This window comes from Gossypium hirsutum, chromosome A11 (assembly GCF_007990345.1).
Source record: "Gossypium hirsutum isolate 1008001.06 chromosome A11, Gossypium_hirsutum_v2.1, whole genome shotgun sequence".
Taxonomy (NCBI): domain Eukaryota; kingdom Viridiplantae; phylum Streptophyta; class Magnoliopsida; order Malvales; family Malvaceae; genus Gossypium; species Gossypium hirsutum.
Genome location: NC_053434.1, coordinates 98,145,636 through 98,165,346, shown reverse-complemented (window position 1 = coordinate 98,165,346; position 19,711 = coordinate 98,145,636). Strand labels below are relative to the sequence as shown.

At 32.8% G+C, this 19,711-nt stretch overlaps 1 protein-coding gene across 2 annotated transcripts; it reads right to left on the bottom strand.

Moving 5' to 3' along the window:
• Nucleotides 1-236: 236 nt before the first annotated feature.
• Nucleotides 237-2,881, bottom strand: LOC107903894 (peptidyl-tRNA hydrolase, chloroplastic). Of its 2 annotated transcripts, none has more exons than XM_016830085.2 (5): nucleotides 2,414-2,881; nucleotides 2,219-2,303; nucleotides 843-893; nucleotides 668-718; nucleotides 237-591 (listed from the first exon to the last, which is right to left on the bottom strand). In XM_016830085.2, exons 1-5 carry the CDS (start codon nucleotides 2,492-2,494, stop codon nucleotides 539-541), a joined length of 321 nt encoding a protein of 106 aa, XP_016685574.1. In that variant the 5' UTR covers nucleotides 2,495-2,881; the 3' UTR covers nucleotides 237-538. The 2 variants fall into 2 exon arrangements, with proteins under 2 accessions (XP_016685574.1, XP_016685575.1); XM_016830086.2 differs by having other exon boundaries at nucleotides 835-893; nucleotides 2,414-2,696.
• Nucleotides 2,882-19,711: the final 16,830 nt, after the last annotated feature.

Here is a 19,711-nt window from a genome sequence, read left to right as displayed (position 1 = left end):
TTAATAATTTTAATTTATTTTTCTTAAAGCAAAATAAAAGAATAAAAATTAAATCAAAATTTTCAATTTTTTAATATATAATTTGGTAAATTAAAATTAGTCAATATCCAAACTTTACATGGATTAAAGCATTTAAAACATGCATTATTTAATAAATTGAAAAACAAATCTATTACATCAATCCATAAAAATTAAATTAAAACTTGAATAATAAATGAAAAATAATAGTTAAAACAGAAAAAATAATAATTCTCGATTAAAACAGTTTACTAGTGTTTGAGAAATTCAATTATCCTTAAAAAACAACACATTAATCATCAAGAAACAATACGACTTGCATGCTTATCAAACTAGCTCAAGGAAGTCAATTGGGAGACTAAGACCTCTTGATTCTCGAATCTTAAACAACACAATTTAATCATTTGTGTCCTACACTTTAAGCAAATATTCTCTCCATTGAAAGTGTAGTAGATCACTTCATGCAAGACAACAAATCAAAAAACAATTATATAAAGTACAAAATAGAAATCTCTAAGCTTCAAATCTGGAACTTTTTCATGCGGTGGGTTGGGATCAAGGATGCACAAAAATCTGTAGAAGGAAACTATAAGTGCGGAGGGGGGAGGGAAAAGATTATCATTAAGTCATAATAAAGGAAGAAAATTACCACCAGAACTTGCTTCAATGGAATCTTGTAATATGATACAATGGCCCCAACCTTCAATATGTAAAGTGAAACCATCCAATGGATATTAGAACTATAGTAATTTCAATCAGGTGAGAATCTTAGTCTCTCTAAAACATTATATAGGCCCTTTGAGATAGCTCACTTACAGACTCACCACTTGAGTTCATAAACGTTTGCGGTTTGGCAAGCATGACAGGAACATTTCCTATAAATCCGAAAAAAGTAACTATCTCAAATTAAATATTGCATAATGGGACATTCTGAGTTGCCTAAGAAAATTTTAGAACATGAATTCATTTGTAATTTACCTACAATTTTCATTGAAATGAATAAACTTTTACTTTTTATTTTCCATCTATCAGGCTAGAACTTATGTTTTATTATCTTTATGCATAAGGAAATACCAATCTTGATGCTTAAACTAATATGGAAGAAGATGAAGTATAGAAGGTTTTTGGATAGTTTATGCCACGTATTAAATAAGTTTCTCAAAAAATATGAAAATTGTGAAGTCACTAAGAATTGCAGCTGCTATTGTCTGCCATCATCCAAATCAAAGATAAACTTAGGTGGGATTCTAATCTAATCAGTTTCCATTATCCAATACACTCTTGTTTGTTTTACTGTTTAATCTAATTAGTTTCCATTATCCAAGGGTCACTAATCCACTTTCAACTAAATCTAAGGTTGATATTTTTTTAGTTAAATTTTATATATCTTAAAAATCATTAAAATTTCGGCCATAATTTTAATTGAGGGTAAATTACTCCCTTTAAACAAAGTAGTTGAAACTTCCATTATTTTTGTAGTAGAAGGGAGGATCTTTTCCCAATGAGTAATCTAAATGCACTCTTCAAGGTTACAATGTAAAACAGTATCTTCATCTAAAGCATTCAAAATCAAGAATAAAGTTGCAAACAATTGCAGTTAAAACTTTTTAAGGTATGAGTGGCATACAAGTTACAAACACTCTCAAGATGCCTCAGGCAGGTAATGTCTCCCTTAGGTTCGTTAATGACATGTGGGAGGCTAGTGGTAGATTATGAACATCAAAGAATATATAATTATTAGTGTTTTACAGCACATCTCATCACCAAAACCATAAAACAATCAGTTAGAAGTTTCAATTGCAAAATATACCCTTCAATCACCAAAACCATAAAACAATAAAACAATAAAACAATCTGTTTAACAAGTGAGACCAACTCAGTCAAAGACATTATATTAGTATGGATAGATAATTAAGTACCCATTACGAAATATACCCTTCAAATACACTACATACAGTTATTCAAAATTGGAAGAAGTAGAATCAACTTAATATCAAAGCAATATACTAGTCTAGAATTAGAAATTTGGGACTCTATCATGTCTAAATGATAAATTTATGAAGAAACAATAACCCATTCCAGCAAAGTTCCATGGCTATTATATTTTCAACAGGCATGCAATACATCAAAGCATATTGAAGTTCTTGAATTTAACAATAGTGAAAGTCATTCGAAGATTGAACTTTTTTTTAAAAAGTACCTTTTCCAATCTGAGCTTTAAAGTTAACTGTGTTAATAGAAATCCCTTTAGCCTTAGCTATAGCGTCTACCATCATAAAAACCACCTGTTGGTAAAAAAATGAAACAAAAAATCATTAAAAGAACATTAAATTCGTTAAAAAATTAAAACGAGGACGTATTAATACGTTGTGGCGGGTGCCATTGAATTTCTTACCGGGATTACCGAGACTGACGATGAGCCACGGCTTGCGAGGCAGAGACTGCGGCCTGGGCTCGGGCAGCGACACCTGGGCATCTTCCGCCGTATTGGCGAGAGAAGAATTTGAAATTTTCGTGGAAAAATTAGGGAATTGAGTCATGGTTCTTTTGGTAGCGGCAGAAATTTTGAAGGAAGGATGAGATCTGGGGATATGAAATCTGGAGCAAACTTTTTGGGTAGAAGAAAGTAGGATATTTTGGTCTCAAAATTTTAGGGAGAAGAAATCAGTAAACGGTGAATACCAATTCCTTACCCCATCCCTGAATACCTATTACAGGTGCTGAGGGAATAAACAAGTAATAGCAAAACGGTGGAATAGTAAACGGTGAACCAAACAGTGTAATAGGGGTGTAATCACTGTAGCGCGCGGAATAGGCAAGGAATGGAATGGCTATTCATGCCAACCAAACATGCTGTTAATGTATTGAACAAATTCAATTGTCGATTTAACACAAGGTCTCATAGTCTTAGACTTTTATCAAATCACCGGCATTTAGCCTGCTAGGTTTTAAACCCGATAATATTATTCACCAGCTTAAAGCTTGCTAGGCTCAAAGCCCAAATATCACCATTATAAAGTCGTCTCATAAACAATTTATATAATATAGCATGTATACCTGTTCACTTTGCTCTATTTAATCATTCAATCACAATTTATAATTTCCCTTTGAATCATTCGATATTTTGCACACTAAGTGTCATTCTCAATATCTCGCACACTAAGTGCCATTCTCAATATTCGTACACTAAGTACCATATTTGATTGCCCCGCACACTAAGTGCCACATTTTGTCGATATGTCATCAGACATTAAAATATTCACGTATATACAATTTATACGATATTAAAGCATTAGAAACATAAATTTAACAATGCTTATTGCATACGAATTTATCTCGTTTGCGGTAATGATAAATTAGATCGACGAATCCGATACTTCGTTTTTCCCTCAATATAGACTTGTACGAGGCTTAACTTGATCTAATCAATCAAATTCAACTATTACAATTCATATTCTATTCATTTTAACTCAATTTCATATTTTGGTAAAATTACTATTTACCCCTAAAGTTTTACTTTTATTCAATTTAGTCACTGAGCTCAAAAAAATGCAAATTAACTATTTTTAACCATAATTAAGCTTAACCGAATATTCATGGTATTAAAACAGCCCATAAATTACTTTATGGAAAAATTACATTTTTGCCCCTGATATTTCAACTTCTTTACAATTTAGTCCCTAAGCTCGAAAACTTAAATTCATTCAATTTTTGGCCAAACCCATGCCTAGACAAATTTACTACTACTTCATAACAGCCCATATTTTCATTTATTCACACTTTCAACCACATAATTTCAATAATTCACAATTTAATCCAAAATTGACATTTTTACCAAAATTCACTTTACAAAACATGTATATCCAACAACAATAATTTATTTTCCATCATCAACTATCAAAATACTCATGCACTCAACAATGGCAACATTCAAATACTTTAACAGTTTTGAAATCAGAGATACGGGCTAGCTAGAATACGAAGCAACGATCTCAAAAACATAAAAATTATCAAAAACCGAACACAAAACATACCTAAATCACTTCATGCAAATGTCGAAACTAAGGAAGCTTCAATGGCTTTCTTTTCTCCTCCATATTCGGCCAAGAGATAAAATTTGCATGGCCATTTTATGTTTTATTTTTATTTAATACATTTTAATATTCCATTTACCTTTTTGTCCTTTATCATAATACATAATTTCATATATGCCAAACCACCAATCTCCACTATCATAAAGTAATGGTTTAATTGATAAATAGGGACTTATACTTTAGTAAATCATGGAAAATAAACACTTAAACAATTAGAATGTAACTTTTTCATTTTACGCGATTTAGTTCTTTTTGCTTAATTAACTATCGAAACGATAAAATTTTTCAACGAAACTTTAATACCATCTTTTTGCCACTCCGTAAATATTTATAAAAATATTTACGACTCGGTTTATATAAATGAGGTCCCGATACCTCATTTCCTAAACCCACTTGACCTTAAGGTCATACCACTTGAACTTAATAAATCACTTATAAAACAAATATCACAATATCAAAAAAAAATTTAAAATCACAATTAACTCGTAAATATTAAATATAATATTTACAAACCTACTCATCGGATTTGGTGGCCCCGAAACCACTGTTCCGATTAACCCTAAAAATGGGCTGTTACAACTCTTCCCCCCTTAGGGATTTTCGTCCCCGAAAATCTTACCAAAGAATAAATTAGTGATTTTCTTTCACCAACCTCAACAATTTTTCACCTAGCCTCAGATTTCTCAACTTTTCAATCTCATGAGCTAAGATTATGATCTGCTCTTTGCTATACATCATAACAAGCTGAGTTTCTACTTCTATAAGAGATACTATAGATAAAGGATCTTATTTGTATCATCACATCATATATATAAGAAACACATTACGGTTCTTCTCAAGTTCTGATAATAATCTCATTCAGTCCGATGAATTGCGAACTCAACTTCTCTTTATAGCTAAATCGAGAAATTCTATTCCCACTATAATACTTTCACAAATACTCAATTTTCTAATTGAAAATTCAATGTTTTTACGCATCAAGCCCACATATATTTTCTGTAAATCTGAAACTGTTTTTAGACGGTCATGAATTACTTTCATTTCCCTTCAGTCTTTCCAATCACATCGACCCCGAAATTCTTTTTATAAAAATTCAATTCAATACAACGAAGTTCAGTAATTGCAACCATACCACACTCATACAATGCTATCTTAACATTCATCTCATAACTATTATTATTATATGCAAACTTAACCAACAATAAATGTCTTTCTCGGTTGCTTTCAAGTTCTAGAACACAGTGTTACAAAGTAATTCCATACCCAAAGCTCATAGTAGTTTATTTTAGTAACACGATATAATCCTCGTGTCTCCATTTGAACAATGAAAACTAGCACTCTTTTAGTACTCCCCATACGGACAGATAATTACCACTGTGCTAGATGTCACAATTGTTGTAAAATCTCTGGATTTCTCAATACACGAACTCTATCTCGACATAACGAACAATTGTAGGTTCCAATCTGAAATTCTAAATCAGAAATCAATTTACGTTGTACCCTTTTTAACTTGTAATTCACTGACACACCTCTTAACCTCACAAATTTGCTAATTAAACATCAATTTAGTTTCTAGCTCAGCCAATAACTACTCATCATTTGATAAGATTAATCACATGATTATCGGCCGTAAAACACATAAAGTTTCTCGCTCAGAACCCCAGAGACTATAATCATTGGTCCAGATTGATAATCAATCGCTGACTCATAATCTTTCAACAGTTCAAACCATCTTTAATTCTTGTGTCAAATAACTCTCACCTGAGAACTGACGCTTCAATTAACAATTTCTTCAACTGTTTACCACTTTATTGATAATTATTACATCATTCAGACTTCCCAATCGCGATTTATAAGAACATTTCTCAATAAAATCGTTCTGATGGATATAATTCTGTATCATATCTTCTAGAATATGAATCATGCATTCAGAATATTCATCTATTTATCCGTGAACATTCAAACTTTATTTCCACCTTGTGGATAAATTCAGATACAAGTAACTCGATTAATCCTTCAAGCAATTAATCTAATCAAGCTAGACAACTGAATCGATCTCGACTGTCAAGTAATAACTTTTCAATTATTAATCAACGAAGCTTTGAACCATACTGAAGCCACAACCATCAGATAATTTAAAATCATAGTGCCATAATAAGGCTGACATCTCAACCGTATAGATATATAATGTCCCAATTATCAATAATGCATTTTGAACATAAGAGAAATTGAAATATAGTTACAGTCATTCAATAGATATTTTTCACAGATAACCATATAGAATCATAAGAAAGCAGAGATACTGTAATTCTCGAATATATCACTATACTAATCTTTTTTTTAAGAAAGCACCCATATCAGATGACAGATACCTCAATGATGTTTCAGAGGAAATCCAGAAGTAAAGCATCACTCATATGCACCGGAATCAATAGTAACAGACATAATATAATCTTCATGTATACTAAGCAGATCAACAACCAGTAGGAGCAGAATACCAACATCACACAGATTTAATCGTCGATCTTTTCTTTCAATAAAATGAAATAGAATACCAGAGAAAGATATAATAATGCTGATTGTAACCCGAACAGCCCAACAATGCTTTCATATATCAATATATATAGATAACGTTCTCATATGATAAGAATTTCATTTGAAAATATACAGCTTCACATACCTCTGAGGATAATTGAACACATAGAATACCCAGAAGAGTTCTCGTAAACCATTCGACTATAATTGATGTGCTCAAATATCTTTATAATTCAAATATGATTCTACTGTCTATATCTGACATCACTAATTTCTCATTATCCCAACACTAACGGAGGCCAATTCGGAAGAACTTCCAGTTAATATATTTTTTTAAATATCATACCTGAATATTTGGTTTCATCTAATTCAACTTTTCTTTTAACAGTGACTTTACATATTACAAATGGCCTTCAACACGATCCAATATCTTTTCTGTTACTGTCTTCACTTGCGGACTCATTCTCTTATCTGATCACAATACTAATCCTTCAATCACGAGACTCTGTCATTTCGCACTTGTAAGCTTATTTAAGCCATATAGTACGGGTCTCATTATAATGCTTTACCAATGAGGGGGTGAGGGTTGTAAAGCCAACAATTTTAACTCTTAAGTAAGCATGCACATCACACATACTATTATGAACGAACAGTTCATTACTAATTCCGCATTCTCAAACATCTAGCAATCATTTACTTATGATCACTTGGTACTTAACACATAGCTCATACGCTAAATCAAATCATAAATTCCAAATCAAAATATTCACACAACAATCATATACCCAACATCACAACTCATATAATTATAACATTTATCAATAGCAGAATATCATGCATTCTGATTCATACCTTTTTATGAGTTTCAACTCATCACCAACACATTTTCACTCAAACGTTTGAGTATAACATTCTGTACCATCAGAATTAGCTCGGTTGGAAAGCAAATCTGTCTTATGAAAAACACACAGAATAAGCTTTGAAAGCTTAGTAAGCCTTAAGCAAATAAATCATTTCAATGATTATGAAAATTCCATATCACTAATCCGAATTGAAAAATAATCTCAATTGCATATACATTCATAGTACTCTTAAGTTCATATAACCTTATTAAATAGCCTCACTTATTTATATTTACTAATAACTTATGACTATGATTTTAAATTCGTGTGATAACTGTCAATTCATTCGTATGAACAAAACTTGCACATATCCAATACATACCAACCAAAACATGTCATATTTTTCCCTGTTTGATTCATGGAACCACAAGGTCACATGTCAAGCACATATAGCATATATTTATCTGTTATCTATCACGTGTCATTTTCACATGGACTACATACATCTGACCAAGTTTATTCAATATCGATGCCACTGTCTTGGACAGGGTTTTACACGAATCATAAGTGATGCCAGTGTCCCAGACACGTTCTTATACACTACTTCAAATCAATGCCTTCGTCTTGGCCGAGGTCTTACATGATCTCATTTCACACACTTAGTGCCCCAACAACCGATCTTGCACACACAGTGCTTGGTTACGGAACTCGCACACACAGTGCCTCAACAACCGATCTCGCACACACAGTGCTCGGTTACGAAACTCGCACACACAGTGCCTATGTTCACTTGTTGTTGCACATTGAAGTGACTTAACCAAGTTTATAAAACATCACATATGTGAACTTTGAACATATCATTTCATTTAACTTTGGATTCATATATTCATGAACACTTAAACATTTCAGAGCCAACTTTAATTTAATCAAATCAGTATAGAACACAATTTCATTCGAACATCTGAGTACATATTCTATACTATTAAAATTAGCTTGATTGAAAGACTTATCTGTCCTATTCAAAAAAATTTCGTCAGAGTCAGGAGATATCACACTATCGCAGGTCAAATATGGCATGTACAGCTAGACTCACATACGCCATGGTAGTCCTAGAACCGACTAAACCCTGGCTCTGATACCAATAAAATGTAACACCCTTCGCCCATATCCCTCGTCGGAACAGGGTTCGAGGTGCTACCAGATTTAAACTCATCCATTTATATAAAACAAGACCGTAAAAGTTTTTGATCAATTTTAAACTTTTCATACACACGTATATTATCCTTTAATCGGGCTTACAAGGCCCAAAATATTCATGAGGCATTATTAAATATTTACCAATATCTTAGTCTTGTATCATTTACTTACTCAACTTTACAACCCTATACATGCCATAGACTCGAAACACTAAGATTTATTTACGCCGATAGCGTAGACTTGACAATGTGATAATATCTCTGACGGCCTCTAACCCGAGCTAACTTGGAAACCCTAGGGAATATGGGAAAGAAAAGGGGAGTAAGCTTTACGCTTAGTAAGTTCATAAGAAAACAATAAGTAACTCATTAACAAGTTTTATCAATGTTTACAACATAATCACAAATTCACTACAAGTTGTCTTCCTGAGCAATAGTCACTAAATTATTTATAACTGGAGCTACAAAACTCCAAATCAATTTCCGTTAATTTTCCCTGAAAATAGACTCATATATCTTCCATCCATAAAATTTTCAGAATTTTATGTTTGGCCAATCAATACCAGATTTTTCTTAAAGTTTCCCCTGTTTCACTGTTTGACTAATCTGACCACTCTTCACTATGAATCAAATTTCTCATTGTACAGAATTCAAAATATGTTTTATTTGATTTCATTTGAAACTAGACTCATTAAGGAGTCTAAGCATATAAATTTTATCTTATAACCATTTTTGTACAAATTATAATGATTTTCTAAAAACAGAATAGGGAACCCCGAAGTCATTTGACTCTATCCCACGCCACTTAAAATATCTCATTATCAGCAATTCTTTTGCTTACACGGTTTCTTTTATAAGAAACTAGACTCATTAAGCTTTAATTACATAATTTATTCAGCTTCTAACTCAACTCCAACAATTTATGGTGATTTTCCAAAATCACGTTACTGCTGCTGTCCCAAGCAGATTTATTACAAATTTACTCTTTCACACATTCTTTGCATTCACATTATTTAAACATGTATATCACCAATCAATTTCATCACATATCTATAATTTCACTCAATTATAATCTCAATACAATACATTATGCTCAATGATTCGCACACAATCGCACAATCGTTCAAATTAGCAATTATAAGATGATTCCGGACATAGTCCACCCTTATCGATAATTTGCGATGGTTTTGCCCTTACTCACATATATGACATAGGCATTTTCACCTATGCTTCTCATTTCACACTCATGATTCAATTCCAATCGATCTAACATGCATAAGAATATATCACATACCTGGCCAACTTAATGTATTGAACAAATTCAATTGCCGATTTAACACAAGGTCTCATAGTCTTAGACTTTTATCAAATCACCGGCATTTAGACTGCTAGGTTTTAAACCCGATAATATTATTCACCAGCTTAAAGCTTGCTAGGCTCAAAGCCCAAATATCACCATTATAAAGTCGTCTCATAAACAATTTATATAATATAGCATGTATACCTGTTCACTTTGCTCTATTTAATCATTCAATCACAATTTATAATTTCCCTTTGAATCATTCGATATTTTGCACACTAAGTGTCATTCTCAATATCTCGCACACTAAGTGCCATTCTCAATATCTCGCACACTAAGTGCCATTCTCAATATTCGTACACTAAGTACCATATTTGATTGCCCCGCACACTAAGTGCCACATTTTGTCGATATGTCATCAGACATTAAAATATTCACGTATATACAATTTATACGATATTAAAGCATTAGAAACATAAATTTAACAATGCTTATTGCATACGAATTTATCTCGTTTGTGGTAATGATAAATTAGATCGACGAATCCGATACTTCGTTTTTCCCTCAATATAGACTTGTACGAGGCTTAACTTGATCTAATCAATCAAATTCAACTATTACAATTCATATTCTATTCATTTTAACTCAATTTCATATTTTGGTAAAATTACTATTTACCCCTAAAGTTTTACTTTTATTCAATTTAGTCACTGAGCTCAAAAAAATGCAAATTAACTATTTTTAACCATAATTAAGCTTAACCGAATATTCATGGTATTAAAACAGCCCATAAATTACTTTATGGCAAAATTACATTTTTGCCCCTGATATTTCAACTTCTTTACAATTTAGTCCCTAAGCTCGAAAAATTAAATTCATTCAATTTTTGGCCAAACCCATGCCTAGACAAATTTACTACTACTTCATAACAGCCCATATTTTCATTTACTCACACTTTCAACCACATAATTTCAATAATTCACAATTTAATCCAAAATTGACATTTTTACCAAAATTCACTTTACAAAACATGTATATCCAACAACAATAATTTATTTTCCATCATCAACTATCAAAATACTCATGCACTCAACAATGGCAACATTCAAATACTTTAACAGTTTTGAAATCAGAGATACGGGCTAGCTAGAATACGAAGCAACGATCTCAAAAACATAAAAATTATCAAAAACCGAACACAAAACATACCTAAATCACTTCATGAAAATGCCGAAACTAAGGAAGCTTCAATGGCTTTCTTTTCTCCTCCATATTCGGCCAAGAGATAAAATTTGCATGGCCATTTTATGTTTTATTTTTATTTAATACATTTTAATATTCCATTTACCTTTTTGTCCTTTATAATAATACATAATTTCATATATGCCAAACCACCAATCTCCACTATCATAAAGTAATGGTTTAATTGATAAATAGGGGCTTATACTTTAGTAAATCATGGAAAATAAACACTTAAACAATTAGAATGTAACTTTTTCATTTTACGCGATTTAGTTCTTTTTGCTTAATTAACTATCGAAACGATAAAATTTTTCAACGAAACTTTAATACCATCTTTTTGCCACTCCGTAAATATTTATAAAAATATTTACGACTCGGTTTATATAAATGAGGTCCCGATACCTCATTTCCTAAACCCACTTGACCTTAGGGTCACACCACTTGAACTTAATAAATCACTTATAAAACAAATATCACAATATCAAAAATATTTTTAAAATCACAATTAACTCGTAAATATTAAATATAATATTTACAAACCTACTCGTCGGATTTGGTGGCCCCGAAACCACTGTTCCGATTAACCCTAAAAATGGGCTGTTACAGTTATCATGTACACTCTTAGTAAAAAACCTCAATTTAATATTGCATAAATAATGAGTCACTTGTCTAAATTCTAAATAATATATAGTAGCATCCTCCTTTAAGAAGGAATACAAATCTCTCTTCATTACACTCTTACTTTTCTGTATCCATTAACCCTAAAAAACCTTTCTTCTCATTCTAATTATTTGGTTTTGATTGGAAAAAAGAATCGAGAGTGAAATTGTTGGTATTTTAGTAAAACAAATATATACAACACAAAAAATGTGAAAGAAAAATATATTGAAAGTACACTATCATTTGTTGTATTGTTTAGATTATATAGCTAAAAAAAAGTAACCAAAAATATAGCAATTCCTACAGATTTGGTCTACAGACCTATTATTCAGCAAGTCTAAGGCACATTCTCAACACTCCTCGTTGCCTTAGTAATTACAAAAGCCTGATTTATTTTTTAAAACTTTAAATCTAACTTTTGGAAGAGCCTTGGTTAATATATGTGTAATTTGATCTTCAGTTTGCTAAAATCCGACTTGATTTCACAAATCTTCTATTCTTCTTTCAAATGATATTCACCAATCCTGTTGTACCAGGCCCTAGGAGCCTGTTTAAGAATGTATAAGGCGTTGTTTAACATGTAGACTTTCTCTTCCTGTCTCTTGACTTGGAATCCATCAGACTACTCTTCTTTCATTGCTTCAATCCACTTGTCATCCTTCTCAACTTCTTTAAACTCAGCAGACTCAAATACAACAACATTACACCTTTCATAAATTTCAAATAAAGATCTTGTGTCACAAACTTGAACATCATCTATGTTGTCATCAAAGTACTGAGGAGTCTCTAGCAATTGCTTCGTTGTTAGTCTCTCCTCCATTGGATTTAGAGTAAAGCTTTTTTCTTTCATTTTTACTTTGAATACATATCTGCCTTTTGAGTCTTTGATCAAACACAATTTTGTTTTCAAATATGACCTTGAAACCTTTTTCAATCAACTACCCAACACTAAGAAGATTTTGGTCAATGTTGGCACGTATAGAACATCACTTATATGTTTCAACCCTATTAAACTTCCAATAGCCACTGTTCCTCTTCCCTTAATTGGAATAAACTTACCATTTCCAACTTTTATTCTGGAAATAATAGTTTTATCAAGTTCTTTAAAAGATGTTTGGTCATTGGTCATGTGATTTGTGTAGTTGCTATCGATCAACCAGGAATCACTAGAGCTATTACTTGTAGAGAAACATGTCACCACAAAAAAGAACTCATCTTGTTGTTGCTCAATAGATGCTTTTACCTCTTCCTATTATTGAGATTTACAGACCCACTTTATGTGCCCAATACTGCCACATTTTCTGTATTTGATATCAGGCCTCCACCAAGACTTTTTTGGCAAGTTATTTGTCTTTTTACAGTGTGGACATAGTGTATATGTCTTGTTGTTATTGTTATTACTGATCTTATATTTAATTTTCTTATTTTTGCCTCCTAGATCTTCAAACTTTGCTTGAAAAGAACCCTCTACTGATGCTTATTGTCTCATCTTTCTCCTTTATTCTGGAGCCTACAATACATTCACTAGTTCTGCCAAGGATATACTTGACAAATCTTTAGATTCTTCTAATGAAGAAATTTTAGACTCATACTTTTCAGGCAACGTGACAAGAATTTTTGTACTATTCAATCATCAGTAAAATCCTTACCTAGCAATCTTAACTTGTTTACTATGTAACAACCCATTTTTAGAAAAATCTATTCAGTGGTTTCGGGACCACAAATTTGATTCCAGAAGGGAAATTTATTTTAATATTATTTTATGGTATATAGTATGATGGAAATGTCGTACAAAAAATTTCGTAAAGAAATTTTATCGATTTCATCTTTAATTTGATAAAGGACCAAATTGTAGAAAGTGCAACAGTTGAAATCTAATAGCTAAAGGGATTAAATAGCTATAGAACTTTAAAGTGGAAGTCCTTATATGGTAAATAGACCATTTAAAAATGCTTAGCGGTTAAGGATGATGATTCATCCATGGAAAATAAAATAAAGAAAATGATGAAATTGAAAAGTGAAAAAAAATAAAAGATGATAAGTAATTAAATAATGAAAATATAATCTTTTTCATCATCTTTCTCAAATTATTTCCATTGAAACTCTAGCTAAGAAAAAGTAGCTCAAGCAAGCTAAAAACCCTAGCTAAGAGAAAGTAGCTAAAGCAAGCTTACTTTGATCAACTAGATCTGGATAAACCAAATACGGAGTTAGAATAAAGAAAAGATAATGTGTCGGATTAGTAGATTTTACATACACAAACACTTATCAAGGTAATTTTGTGTAACTAAATTATGTATATTTATATTCTTGAATTGAATGTTGTGTATGCAAATTGTATAAATGCCAAATATATGAAATTGGTTACATATCTGACAAAGCCCGATAAATGTTAAATCTCGTTCGAATAATGGAATTCGATGGATACAGGATTTCCTGAATTGGTTGTAGTCCTGCATATGTTGCAGACACACCATAGCTCTTACGAGCATCCCGTTATAAGCCTTCTCGAGCTTCCCGTTATATAATTCCTGCGAGCATCCCGATCGGTATTGGTTTTGCATATGTTGTAGACATACTGCAGCTCTTTGTGAGCATCCTGTTATATGATCGGTAGTTATCATGCATGTGTTATGGACATACCGCAGCTCTTTATGAGCGTCCTGTTACATGGCTCTCCGGAGCTTCCTAATATAGCTCACTTGAACTTTTTGATATATGGCTATCCGAAGTTTCCGTTTAAAGGCTTTCATGAGCTTCCTGATTAAAAGTTCTTTGTGAACTTCTTGATTATGGCTCTTATGATCTTCCCGTTATATAGCTCGAATAAGCTTTCCGATAGACTCTTTGTAAGTTTCCCGTTATATGGCTTAGAGAGGATTTCCTGATCATATGCTTTAATGAGCACCCTAAATATGAATTGATGGATTTCTGATTTGTACACTTTGAGTGTACTACCTGTGTATCCATCGATATTTTAAATAAATTCAATGGGAAAAATCCTAACATGAGAAAATATGAGCACGAAATGAATTATTACACATATCTACCTGAAATACATGAAAATCATGATACATGATATATGGAAGTATGAGATGATAATATATAAACATGGAATTTCTTTGATGAATATGTTCATCTATGATTATAGATTTGTACACCTTGAGTGTACTTCCCGTGTTTCCATCGATATTTAAATTGATTTAATGGGCAAAATCCTGATATGAAATAATCTGAACTTAAGACGAATTATTATGAAAATGTACATGAAATACATGGATATGATTTGTATATGTTATAGGAATTCATGATGTGGAAAGTACATGTATATGGAAATTTGGTTATTATTGAGCCCATACATGTTTCTTGATATTTAAATGAAATATATGGCTAACAAGGGTGACGAGGATATGTGTTAGGGCTTGTGACCAAAATGGTTGATTGTGTCTTGCATGTTTATCTTGAACATGAATGAATGGTAAGTTAATTACCATGTTATACAAACTTACTAAGCATTACATGCTTACTCTATTTTATTTTCACCTGTTCTATAGTAATTCAGAAGCTCGTTGGATTGAAAGCTTGGCGGAGATCACTTACACTATCCATTGGCCCATTCCGGTATATATGGTAAATCAATTATGATTATAATGGCATGTATAGGTTATAAATGTTTTGGTTGTAACTAGCCATTGGAATGGTTTGTGATGGACATGTTTGGTATATGTTTGAAATGGTTGATTGATAGAAATTATATGGGCATATTGATGATTGAATTAAGTTAGCATATTCGATAAAATATGTATATAGGTGAACTTGGTAACTTAAGTAAATATGTATACTTGGTTAAATGAGGTATGATATCAAGTATAAGACTTGGTTTTAAATTGGTTTAAATGACCTATATTGACTTGTATGTGTGTTAAAGTATTAATGTAGGTGGAAGACAAGTTGGGTGAGAATTATGGCTTAGAAAGTAGCCTATTTTCATCCACACAAATAAAGACATGGGCGTGTGTCTCACATACGGCCTAGCACATGGGTGTGTGTCCTGGCCATGTATCTCTTGCTTCTTAAAAATTTCAAAATAGAATGCCCAGGATTTTTCACACAGCCTAGCACACGGACTTGTGGCTTGGCCATATGACCCCTGCAACTACACACAGCCTAGCACACTGGCGTGTGACTTGGCCGTGTTACCCAAGTCAGTAGCCACCCTAATTTGGACATGTCTCGAGACACTGGCGTGTCTCTTGGCCGTGTGAACCACACATTTGCACCTAGGAAAACTTTTAAGTTTTTGCGAAAAATTCTCTAAGTACCCGTTTAGTCCCGACTCATTTCAAATACATGTTTTGGACCTCGAGGGTTCATATAAGGAACTTTAAGATTGATTTTTGATACGAATATTGTATGATATGGAATATTTGTTATTTGATCTGTAAATTCTGGTAATGCTCCGTAACCCTGTTTCGGCGATGAATTCGAGTTAAGGGTGTTACATTTATTGGTATCAAAGCTACGGTTTAGTCGGTTCTTAGACTGAACTTAGCATATGGGAAGTCTAGAAATACATGCCATTATATAACATGTGATAGTGTGATATCTCCTAACTTTGATGAGAATTGTTTTACTAATAGATAGGGATGCTTTTTAACCGAGCTAATTTCGGTAATGTTGAAAGCGATACTCAAGTATCTGAGTAAAATGTTGCTTATGATGAGTAGAGATTCATAAAGGTATGAAATAAATGTTCTATAATAAACATATTGATGATAAATGTTATGTTACGTACATTTATATATATAAAAGTCAAATTTGGAGGCTTTACTACCTCCACCCCTTTACCAGCACAGTTTTATACAATGAAATTCACAAGATTTATATTGATTAATTTCACAAGTGTGAAACTGAAAAGTTCAGTGGCTGAATGATTAAAAATGCAGTCAGAATTGAGAATGAGTTAGTAAGTAAAGACGGTTTTAAAAGAGATATCAGATTTTTCTGAATATTATTCGGGATATACAATGTCACTGTTAAGAAAGAAGTTATTCATGGATAATCGACTTATTCAGGTATGATATCTACAGAACGGATTAACTGAAAGTTTCTTCTAAATTGGTTCCTTTAGTGAACTAAATAGTATGATACTATTAATGACTTTAGTAGTCAATGAAATTGTGATGAAATTACAAAGATATCTAAATACAACTATTATAATTGGGTATCTTACATCTCTTCTGGGTATTCTATATGTTTGTTATTCTCATAGACATATGTAATTGTTCATGTTCGAATGTGATACTTATCATATAGGAAGGCCGGCTAATTATAATAATAGATGGAATTATTATAAGTCTGGTTGATTCATAAGTGGTATTGCTCTCTGGTTGATTCATGAGTGGTATTGCTCTATTTTTCTTTGGTTTTCTAATCAATTATGTTTGAGAGAAGACTTGATGATAAGATTCATATGATACTATTTTCTACTTCTACTGGTTAAAGCTCTGAATTGCAAATATGCAATTTACATTGTCTCTATCACAACTATTTCTAGTGCTTATGTGCGATATTATTTTCTGGACTTTCTTTGGGATATCATCAATCTCTTTATTATTTAATGTGGTTTTTGTTCTCGAAAATTCAGTATAGCTTTACATTTTGGATTTCATTATCTCGGTTTTATTATAATTCTTATGGTCTAATCTTATCTATCAAACATGGTTTATCTGTGAAAGATATTCATTGGTTGGAGGTAATTATATTTATTACTGTTATAACTTCTGACTCGACCATTAGAGTTCAGTAATACGGATCTCAGATTATAAAAGTTGTATTACTACACTAGTTGCTATTGGGACTACTTTTGGTTTCCTCTTCTATTTTGGAAAGTACTATTGATGTTGAGGTATTGTTCTATCTATACTGTTGAAACATCGATCCTATTATGGCACTATGGTTTTTAATCTATCTGATGATTATGGCTTAGGAATAATTCAAAGCTTTGGTGTTAATAATTGAAATAGCTTTATTATATGATCCCTTTTTAATTTTCGTGAAAGAGTTTTCTATGATTGTAACACCTCAAACCCGGCCTAGACATTATGGCTGAATCTGGTGATGTCACATAAAAGGGATTTTGAAAACTGTGCTCACTCGATAAAAATCTTAAGCTCAAAAACCCTTAATTGCTTCCATTTAATTCAAAACATGTTTGCAATTAGTCGACTTGCCTAAAACATATCATTTTAGCGGAAGCTTAAGAAAATCGTCTTGTTTAAGAAAAACAGTTCACATTTTTAGAAAATCACGTTTTAGGTAAAATATAATAATAAAAAGCAAGTTAAATCCAAAAATCCAAAATAGAGGCCAATCAGCGTAAAAAGTCTCGAGAGTCCCAGAAAATACAACCTCTCAAAATCACAATACCAAACTTAAATAAAACCATAAAATAGTTTAAACGGTAATAACTAGTGGTCATCGTCGAGTCCGCCGCTACACCGATCCACCTAACTTTGTGGGTTACCTGTACAAAATAAAAAGAAAAGAGTGAGTTTACGTAAACTCAGTGTGTAACCCCATAGAATTAAGCATGCACACAAATAGAGCATCAGAATCAGAAAGATACAGATTCGGGCCTAAGCCCATTACAGATACAAATGTATATTCGGGCCTAAGCCTATCTCAGATACAGATACAGATACAGATTTGCAAAACAGAATCAGAAATCAGATATCCTACCTCCATCCTCTATACACCATCTCTGACCATCCCTACATACCATGTGGGGTTTAAAACACCTACCCAGCCCTACACACCAAGTCGTATCGATATGGCACATAACAGATATAATGTAGCTATACTGCCAGATAATAAGCATAATCTGCCTTTTAGAACACTTCTTCTAATAAACATCATCCCACCCCAATAGCAGCAACAGAATATACATACAGCATTAACAGATAAATCATGCTTAACATGCTTTTATAGCCAGATAACAGATATACAAGCATAACCATACTCATAACCATATTTCAGTCTAATAGATCACTTAGTTTTAAGGTTAGATAATGTTTACCGACCCTATGGTAGGCCTACAGTCGATTAGAATAACCCGTATAACTTTACGAAAAAATACAGATAAATGGGCTCACACGCCCGTGTGGCCCACATGCCCAGATTGGCCTTACTCGTGTGGATCACACGGTCTGGCACAATATTCGACACGCCCGTGTGGGCTCACATGCCCAAATTGGCCTTGCCCGTGTGGATCACACTGCCTGGCCCAATATTCGACACGCCCGTGTGTCTTACCTGTGTGGGCCCATACACTCATGTGGCCCACATGGCCCAACTTGGCCTAGCCCGTCTGGCCCACTTGGCCACACTCGAGCCACTACATGGCTGTATCTTGTGCACGACCTGGCCTTTGTCGATCACACGGCCGTGTGTCGCACATGGCCGACCACATGGGTGACCACACACTCGTGTAGTGTCGATAGATTGCAATTTCAGCTTTCGCTGAATCTCCTTTTTTGTGTTTCGGGTACACACGTGGTATGATTTTGATGCTGAAACACTCCCAAGACCACCAGTACCTAAAATTGACCAGGAGACCACCAATTTAATCACTTAAAACATCACTAATTTGAATGAATCAAAACCACAACCCACTTAAACCACCAAAATTCTTACCTTCGAACGAGCAATCGAGTTTCACACAATTACAGCGTCGATTGAAAACCCTCAGTCCCTTGATCTTCCCCTAAACACCAACCGGATCGCATTAACTAATGATTCATTAACCAAAACAAACACACACTT

Coding starts and splice junctions, on each gene's coding strand:
- LOC107903894 (XM_016830085.2), bottom strand. CDS start 2,494: ATGCCCAGGTGTCGCTGCCCGAGCCCAGGCCGCAGTCTCTGCCTCGCA. Junction 2,304..2,413: donor CGTCAGTCTCGGTAATCCCG/GTAAGAAATTCA, acceptor TTTTACCAACAG/GTGGTTTTTATGATGGTAGA. Junction 719..842: donor AACGTTTATGAACTCAAGTG/GTGAGTCTGTAA, acceptor TACATATTGAAG/GTTGGGGCCATTGTATCATA.